Source organism: Barbus barbus (assembly GCF_936440315.1).
Source record: "Barbus barbus genome assembly, chromosome: 9".
In the NCBI taxonomy this organism is placed as follows: Eukaryota; Metazoa; Chordata; class Actinopteri; order Cypriniformes; family Cyprinidae; genus Barbus; species Barbus barbus.
The window spans coordinates 11,962,405-11,972,125 of record NC_136737.1 but is presented as its reverse complement, the minus strand read 5'-3'; the positions used below and the strand labels follow the sequence as shown (position 1 = coordinate 11,972,125).

General features: G+C 39.1%; 1 protein-coding gene across 1 annotated transcript; it reads right to left on the bottom strand.

The window, feature by feature from the left end:
* Positions 1-863: 863 nt before the first annotated feature.
* LOC306874631 (vitellogenin-like) lies at positions 864-7,661 on the bottom strand (the record flags this gene model as incomplete). Its single annotated transcript, XM_079424778.1, has 28 exons — positions 864-989; positions 1,071-1,209; positions 1,304-1,446; positions 1,532-1,738; positions 1,829-1,906; positions 1,988-2,032; positions 2,119-2,387; positions 2,473-2,671; positions 2,783-2,894; positions 3,006-3,191; positions 3,275-3,377; positions 3,465-3,651; positions 3,762-3,881; positions 3,983-4,084; positions 4,164-4,288; positions 4,599-4,696; positions 4,783-5,000; positions 5,086-5,298; positions 5,394-5,519; positions 5,604-5,769; positions 5,843-6,000; positions 6,083-6,233; positions 6,330-6,478; positions 6,569-6,730; positions 6,821-7,072; positions 7,192-7,343; positions 7,472-7,492; positions 7,622-7,661. 28 exons carry the CDS (start codon positions 7,659-7,661, stop codon positions 864-866), a joined length of 4,047 nt encoding a protein of 1,348 aa, XP_079280904.1.
* Positions 7,662-9,721: the final 2,060 nt, after the last annotated feature.

Genomic DNA, 9,721 nt, shown 5'->3' with positions numbered 1-9,721 from the left:
TTTTTATTTATTTATTTATTTATTTTTTGTGGTCACAAATTTTTCCGGTCTAAAATGACCGAACAGCACCAGAGGGTAAATGAGCGTATGACAGCCAGAAAATGAACGTTGATGAATTACAATATAAATTCCAAATTCCATTGCCTATCCTCTCAGGATACCTGCAATCAGTGTTACAAGTACCACAGGCACATTGTTTTAACATTTTTGTAGCGTAAACACCATCAAACAGATAAGAGCTTCGGATCTTCAAATGTTTCTTTATGGTGCTGAAATCTGAAGATGTCTGAGTTGCGGTCCCTGTGCAACTGACACTCAATTACCATTGGCTCATCTGTGTTCAAGGGGAGGAGCTTACCGATAGGTCAATTGTGCAAAGGAGATTTTCAGATATTTATATCTTCATTTAAATAAAAATTCTCAGTTTCAACACTTCCTGTGTTAAGGTAAACCTCTTGCTTTCTCATGGTTCTTTAAAATACCGCTCAATGTCTTTGATTTTTTTATGGTAGTCTGAGAAGAACTGCCATCCTTCTTGTAATTGCTCTTGCTCTAGTATTGCTATAGTATCTAGTATGTGTATCAATGTATCCTTATTAGAATGTAGAACCAAATTAAACATAATTATTATTCAATTATTTCAAGTTTCTCAGAAATGCCATTCCATCTGTACATTCACATTATTTAACAATCAGTAAGCAATGCTGGAAATTACTGTGAAGTAAAACAACTGACAACTCATTAACTTGCAGGGTGTTTATTAGTGTCGCAGTGGTAAAATTAAATTAAACTGTCAAAAACCAATCAATTACATGTGAATACAGCTCACATTTTCTAAAATGTAAAACGTAATTCTTCACATCTTATTCTTCCTTGATATCTTTCTGGCCCCAGTTGAGAATGTCCTCATCGATTCGAAAGGTAAGAGATCCATCTGGATTGATGGGAATGCCGAAGGGGAGAGGCATACGCATTCTTGACAGTGTCATCTAGAGCAGGAGGAAGAAACTTAATTAGTTGCGTTTTTTATCTCTCTGTGAGAGTCATAATTTGAAGGAAAACTATTTCACCTCTGGAATCCTGACAATGACATTCAAGGACCTCTGAGTTGGCAAAGCTGCAGTAAGTTCAATCTCTTTTTCACTGTTCTTTGCTCTTTCAAGTTGGAATCCCGCCTGACAAGCCACCATAGGGATGTGTTTGGACATTCTAATTGTGAAAGGATACAAAGAGAAGAGTAGATAATTAAACCAGTGCCATTTTCTACACTACACATTTGTTGTTCTGTGCTGATGAACATTACTTTTTAGCATAGGTGGTGAAAAGCATCGGCAGCCTTTCCCATTCCAGCTCTAAACGCGCAGCAGGGAATTCACCCAGTACACCAGCCTCAGCTTTAGCAGTGACTGCATACTGTTGGCACTCTGGACCCCAAGCAACCTTGGCCTGAAAAACAGATTTATGCTTAATTATGGTTAACTCTGAGAAAAATGTATTCCTTACAATTTTTTAATCACACTTCCAGTCTTACCATGACTTTGTGCTTGCTCAACCAAACACCATCAACACAGATCTTCTGGTTGTCATTTTCATCAATGGAAGTAACAACAAGTTGTACTCTTGCAGTTTGTCTGTCAAAGTAAGCAGCAAGCTGGTAGCCCAGCATCTTTTTGTCAGCTGTAACAGCACGGGCAATAACAGCAAAAACAGGTTGTACTGCATTTCCGATGAACTTATTCTGTAAGCATAAACCATACACATATTAAATATCATACTTTAATTGAGCTTTGTGTTATTATGATCAAACAAATGACACTAATTGATTCACCTGTTTCTGGATACGCTCTAAACTAGCTCTGGCACTTCCACTGCTAACTCCCTTTGAGGCACCATGGGGTGCCATGTACTGCAAGCAAAATAAGGTTATAAACATAAGTGTCTGATCTAAATAAACTATATTGTTGAAAAAATTATTTTCACTAGTTACCCTATCCTTGTGGAATTTCCTGAAAGGCTCCATGATGGTGGCAGTCTGAAAATCAATAAAAAATTATTCAGTGCAAATGAATATACAGATTTATGGCAATTTAACCAACACATGACATTCCTTGTCCTCACCTCAGTTGAGCCAGAGTTGGAGGACATGGAGGAGCTGTCACTGTTGCTGCTGCTTTTGCTGCTGCTTCTGCTGCTCCTGCTGCTCCTGCTTTCAGAAGAGACGGTCCTGTTTCTATCTTCAGTTTCCAGGATTTCCTTCAGTTTCAACAGGAAAGCCTTTCCTTCTGGACTCTCCTCATCAATGATACTGATTTTCTTAGAGAGCCTCTCTGCAGCTCTAGGACCAAACTGGACTTCAAGCTCCAGTCTTTCAACTTTAGGACCTTCAGCTAAAGCCAAAACAACAAACCCTTAATTATCATTTTATTTGAAAATACTTGAGTTTCATGAATGTAGTAATTTCTGTAAGTATACCTCCTGTATCATGTGCCACTGTAGCACGTGCTGAGTGTTGTCCAATTATGTAGAACAGAGCAGCATTTCTGATAAAAGCAGCATTGCGAGAGTGCACCTCAATGCATCCCTGGATTTCAGTGTATGGGACAGGAAGACAGAGAGTCTTGTGGAATGGGGCAGGAGCTCTCACAGGAGCCTTATCTAGATTCTCAGATGACTGGAAAGAAAAATCAAGTATTATAATGAGTCTTACAACTTGAAGCAAACGAATGCTCAGCATACCAACACATATGAATTTTGTGTGTGTGTGTGTTTGTTCAAAGTTTACCCAATTATCAGCAGGGGTCTGGGAATTCTGCCCATCTAACCCGGGTACTAAAGGAACAGTCCTCTCAGCAGTGGGTGCTTCAATGTTTCTGACCACAGCAAACGTCTCAAAGCTGTCGGAACAAGAAGAATGTAACTTGCATTTCACTTTTCAGAAACAATATGAATTAATAATTAATTCACTGTAATAATTTGCTACACTGGCTTCACTAAGGTTTCATTACCTCAAAGCAGCAATCTGTTCAGGGACCTCAACAGGTAGAGCCTCCACCTTGTAGTTGCCCTTGAGAATGTCTACTCTTACAGCGACTTTTCCAGGAACAATTGTACGGATCTTTCCTCTCGCCATAACAGCAGCTTGGATCAAGGCAGTGTTCACTCCCATCACAGCAAAGGTCTGGAGAGCAATACTGAAAGAATAAAGGAGATTGTTTGCAAAGCGATGTTGTGTGCATTATATCTCATCTCTATGAATATAGCTGTAAAAGTGTACCTTGCTCTAGCTTCAGCTTGCAGTTCAAAATCAGTCTGCTTCAGCTGCTCAGCAGTCATAGTCTCACACTCCTCAGGGAGAGGATGTGTAATGGTGGCCTTAACTAAAAGGATGAATGGGACAACATCGACCTAAGGAATGACCCCCTCATATCAGAATAAAGGATATAAAATTCTAAGCAAAAACTTACCATTGACACTCGCAGCAGCAACAGCAGCAGTGTAAAAACTGAACTCCATGGGCAGACCAACTGCGGTTGGCAAGATACGACGCACTTCAGCTGCAAGCAGGGGTTTGGCATACTGCAAGGCAATCCCTTCCTGCAAAGCTTGAAGTGCCCCCTTCAACAGTTGACGTGCTTTGGGTCCAGTCACAATCTGGGGATAGTGTTCATGAGAATCTTAATTCTAATTATGAGAATTATTTGTGAGACAGATCTAAAAGAAATAAAGTAATGAAAGATTAGAGATAAACTACTACACAATACCTGTATAGCTTCTTCAATGATGGTCTTGTCAATCTTGACAAAAGCCACTTCTTGTCCAAGTAATTTGATGTAGCCTGAAGCCAATGGCTGATTTTTTGGGAAGTCCCTCCAGTTTGTGAGCTTAAGGGGTAAAACATAATAATACACATTTTGCCTAAGTCATGTTTATAATATTGCTTATAAGTATAAAATTATACAGTGCATTGGACATGAAAACGTACTGCTCTCAGGGTGCGCTTAATCTTTGTGATATGGTCAACACTTTCATCTGCAGCAGGAGATTTCAGAAGAACCTCATGGATTCCTTCAGTTCTTACTCCAATCTGTTTGAGAGCATGAATTGAGTGAAGGCCAAAAACATTTTAAACCATGAATCAGATTTTTAAAAAATGGTTTGCCCACCTCAAGAACATCAGCAGCAGCTCCAGCCAGATAAGCACGTGCTTTAGCTACAACAGCTCTGGGCAGGATGCTGGCAGCATCATTGATCATGTAGGCACTACCAGCAACTCCAACCATAAGTGGAGCTGCACAGAGACATAGGTAAGAATACAATTACTGCAGTCGTGGTGGTGGTGATGGCGCAGTGGATAAGACACATGCCTTTGGTGTGAGAGACCCGGGTTCGAATCCACTGTGAGACACCAATGTGTCCCTGAGCAAGACACTTAACCCCTAGTTGCCCTAGAGGTGTGCGACCTCTGACATATATAGCAATTGTAAGTCGCTTTGGATAAAAGCGTCAGCTAAATGAATAAATGTAAATGTCTTTTATAAATTTTAATAAACACTCAACACATCATTTATTAGCTTTCTTAAGAATTTTGCAACGCTTACTATGATAGAAGTCCAGGTGAAGGGCTCTGCTGAAACGGAAGCTAAGTCTGTCTAGCTTGCAGCTCATGAGCTTGATGGCAACATTAGCTGCACCAGCACTGAAATAGACAAGCATTATTACTTTCGGTTTGTGCTCATTTGGCGTGGTAAAGTAAATTAAATAAAAATCATTGTTTTTTCTTACACAGCAGCCATATCAGGTGCAGTCATTCTGGTCAAGGACTTGATGTGGGAATAAACAAAGCTCACAACATGCATGTTAGTTTCAGTCTTCAAAGCACCAGCAAGACTGGAGACAAGAGCCACTGATGGTTTGGCCTCAAACAACACAATACAAGCAACCATGCGCACTTCTGGGTGAAGAGATCTATCCAATACAAGCTGCAGGGCCACTGGCTGAACCTGTGGCAGGAAACAAGGGCAGTTTATTATTGGAAGAAAATCGGTCGTTTTAGAATAATTAATTCCTACAATGTCTGACACTTGCCAGCTTGGGTTCTTTCTTGGCAATGTTCCTCAGGGCCAAGATGGCATCAACCTGGACTCTAAGGGGCAAAGATGTAGTTTTCAGTCCAGGCAGGAGCTTCATGATGGGTTTAAGACTAGCAGGTTGACCAGCATTGCCCAGAACTTTAAGAGCCAAAGTGATTTCAGGAATGTTATTCTTAGAAGTTGCCTCTGCAGCAATATCATGGATGGGCTGAGGAGATTGTGGCACATGAATCATATAATCATATAATTAGACAAATGTTAACAAGTAAGTGACTGTAGAAACGTAAGACTTAATGTGTTTACCCTGAGGAGGTCAGAAGAGCAAGTGGGAACTGCAACACAGTGCTTGGCAATCATGGAACCATATCCAAGCATTACAACTTCACGCAGAGCTGGGATTTTGGCAATTTTCTCATGCATAGCCAAACTCTGTTCAGCAAGATAAAGAAATTATTCATTTGAATTAGGCAAGATTTGAAGAACAACATTTTGAGTATAGTTAGATTTACTCACAGCTGTCAATTGAATGGTGTCCGAATCAGCAGAGACCATTTGCAGAGCAACCACAAGAGCCTGAATGAACTCTGGAACCATAAGTTCACCAGCTAGGAACTTCTCCTTGAGGAATTTTACAGTGACTAGTGTGCCAGCAGAAGGAAGAGCATCCAGGAGCCAGCGCCTACCAGAGTCATTGTTTAAAATATATGCATAATTTTAAAAAATCCTATTAATTTATTGCTGACAAATTGTACCTGTAAGCTGGTTTGTCCTTGAACTGAGGCCAGATAGCTTTAATGTTCTCCAGGGTGGCAGCACGCAGGAGCTGGATGAGCTGAACAAACTTAAGTGGAGCATCATCATTGACCATGTCCACATTGTTTGCAACAAGGTGCTTAAGGACCTCGATAATCTAGAAGAGAGTAAGAGCTAGTCTCAGTTGATGTCTTCAGCATGGATCAAAGGATTTGACTCTGGGATTGTTAAAGTAATACCTGGGCTGGTGCATCTCTGATCTTCATTAGTTGAATGGGGGTCTGAAGAATCTCAGTTGCAAACTCATATTGCAGGGATCCACGAGCCATGTAATCAGCTTTGACAGGATCAACTGGGTTCTTCCCAATCTCAACAAAAGCCAAGTTTTGTCTGAAACAAATAATTAATTTTGAAACTTCAAGTTAAAGTAATGAAATGAGTTGGGAATATTGTTAGTTCATATTTCTCACAGATAAACAGTCATACTTTGCTTCCATCTGGGCAGCACCATGGATCTCACTGAAGGGTGAAAACTGATACACTTCCTCAACTGTTGCCTCAGTGATCAGTACACCAGTAGAAGAAGGTTTGATGATGTAATTGTAAGATGCAGTTTCTGTCAGACTCTTGACCCTCTGTTGAAAGAAAGGAATGTGAGGAATTTAACATCTTTAAAATTATATTGTTGAGGAAATATTTCAAGTCTTCCCAGTCTTGTTTTTTACCTCTGTGCATTCACCAGATCTCTCAGTGTATGCCAAGCCAACGTCCTTCATGATTCTGTCCTGGCAGAGGCTCAGATCCTTAGACTTGGTGACAGTAATTTGGTTGGCCTTTGTATCCTCACTGATGACATAGTGGGTCCTGCACACTCCCTGAACTCCAGCCTTAAGGACAAGAAATAAATAAATAAGATTGCATAACTCAAAAAGGCTTTCTTAATGCCGTCATAAATGTACTTAGGATTACTCTCTCACCTCTTGCAGTTCATAGGTGTTCTGGGTCTTCTTAAGGTTGAGCTGCAAGATGTTGAGGATACCTCTGTGCAAGTTCATGACTGTAGGGGAGACTCCTGCAGGGGCATATACCTTTCCAACCACACCATTAGCATACTCAAACTTGATGGGAATCTGAAGCTGAGCAGCCAGTGCTGAGGTGAGCTTAGTGGCAGGAACAAATTTATCCTTGGGCCAAATACCAGCATACTCGTGGATTATAGGGTCCTTGAGCTGTAATGGGACATTTTCCATTTAAATGAGGGCATTTTTGCTTTTAACATCCAGTGATGGCATTTTTGTTGTTTTCTTGTGAAAATCTTACAATTTCTACGGTTCTTAATAATCATTACCTTCAACAGAAAGGTGTTATCTGTCACAGCACTGAGGTGAACCTTGCTGTTGACTTTTATACCTGCTCTAGCCAGACCTTCTTGAGGAAGACCGCCCAAGAGAAGAGCCTCATACTTGTACACATAGGTCTTATCAGAGGCAAACTTAGGGACTGAAAAGGGTAGAGTATTTTTGATTTAAGTCTGATGTTATGACCATTCATTTTAAGCAGTAATGCAGTGTAAGTCACCACTTACAAACTAATTTTGTACAAACTCATTTCCAAGTCATATTACTTACCAAGGTTGATCTGTTGACTTGCTGAAAGAAATAAAGATCAACAATTGTTTTTTTTAAAAAAAAGGAATTTTTCAAGAGGTTCTAAGAGTTTTTCAAATAGGTGTAAAGAGAGAAAATGAGAAAAATGTATATAAATATATTTTGACTTACCCACAAGGGCCACAGTCAGGGCAAGCACGACAGCTCTCATGGCTGGTGGTTTGTAAAGAACACCTCCGGGAAACAGACCTTTTATAGTGGTTTCTTGCTGACCAAGTATTAATTCTTAAATAAATTATTAACAGATATCTTTAAGTGCATATCAAATTGCACACAAGAGAAAACTTAAGTCAACTTATTTGAACATAAATATCAGTTAGAGGTTAGGTTAACCTGGCCTGACAGTGACATTCTTCATGCCAGTGTCCACAGTGAAATGCTGTTCCTTTGACTTTTATATTCAAATAGCTAATTCTTTTTCCAGTTCTTTCATACATACACATAAAACAATGCTGAAGCAACAAAATTAGAGTTGTTTTATTAATAGATAGCTATGGAGTAAGGTATAATACAGAAAATTATTTTATACAAATAATAATTTTTGTTAACAGAGCTGGCATGAGGGCCAATCTAAGATATCAGTTCCAGGTAAGGTTACCCTGGCCCTTAATCTCAAAAATTGTTAAAGTCCATATTAGTTTATTTATTTTAATGTAAGACTGAATTAACATTGGATGAACTTTGGAACTAGATGTGGCGTTATCTGTGGACAGTTTTATAATTGTTAAATCAAGTTATTTTTATTAAACACATTAAGAAAGGGTATTATTGCAAATATTCAGTAACAGCAGACTTCATTACCATTGAGCATGGCACCTTGGACTTAAAAGCGCATATGGAGCTGTGACAAAAAATATTTTTAATTTGATTTAAAGATGAAGCCATATTTTCAGAGATCATAAATAACTTCTATCATTTTTATAATTTGTAATCTAGTGAGATAAACTCAAATCAGCAAGGGCAAACCTATTTTAGTACTGTACAGAACTTTCATCCAAAAAAAAAACTTTTTTGAATGTGTGAGTCAAAACAGTGTTTTGCCTTGTCTTGGATGAAAAACAGTTGGAAGCACTTAACAAAAAAAAGAAAAAAGTTGGAAGCAAAAAGGCGTATTTAATGTTATTTGTGCTATTACAGCCTCATTGTGTCCGTGTCATCTGCAGCTCTTGTAGTGCTTGGGAGCAGAGATGCAATGTGCAGAAGCAGAAGGGGCTTGAATGAAGTGCATTTGGCTCTAGATAAAAAATATTAGAGAAAATGGCGCCATAATGGTGACGTATTATGTACATTATGTTGTTTTGATGTGCTGCTCATTTTAAACTATAGAAACTGAAAATATTTCTCAGAGTCCATCTGGAACCAAGCTAGCATCTGGAATCAGATTGTGGACCACTATTTGAGGATGTCTGATGTTACTGAAGGTACAAATTGGGCACTCCATTTATTTACAGATGTCTGTAGATTGTGCTGTGTGAACTGTCTAGTGAAAATGTAGGTTTTATTTTTGCTTGTTCTTTTTTAAATGCTTTTTTTTTTTAAATGCTTGAAGTTTTAGAGTGGCTAGGTTTTCAGTAAATGACACTACACACACTCTGTCTTTGCTGTCAGTTTGACTTCCATATAACGTGCATTGTTAACACAACACGTTTTTTTTGTTTTTACATGTAGTGTCAGAAGTGTAAATTGACTAAGCCACCACCTAATGAAGGCAGGAGCTAGGAGCACTCCACAAATCCACAATACACTATTAAAAAAAAAAAAAATCGCAATGATTCAATATATCAAAATATCACAATTTTATTTTGCTAGCATGAATCATCAAATATTAAAACACCAATTTAAAACATCTGGGTGTCATTAATAAAATCCATAGAAGAAGGAAATCTGTCCTCAAGATTGCAAGAAGGTTCAGTCCTGATCTCAAAACAAAAAGAAACCTCACAGCATGCATACACACCACATAGCCTGTGCCACACCACCTGGATCACCTACACCAAAGGAGTGTCTATGCAGGACTATGCACTGTACACAACTACTGTCGTGGCACAAGAGGTTGTCTCTCGTCCGGATCTCAGTTGGTGCAATTAGAAAGGCTCAAAACAGCAGAGTTTCAAATGTGGAAGAAAAGACTTTATTATAACAAGATAACAAAGCCGAGAAGCAGCCGCCACATCAACTGCCTCTGAGTTCTGTGAGTGTCAGTACAGAGCA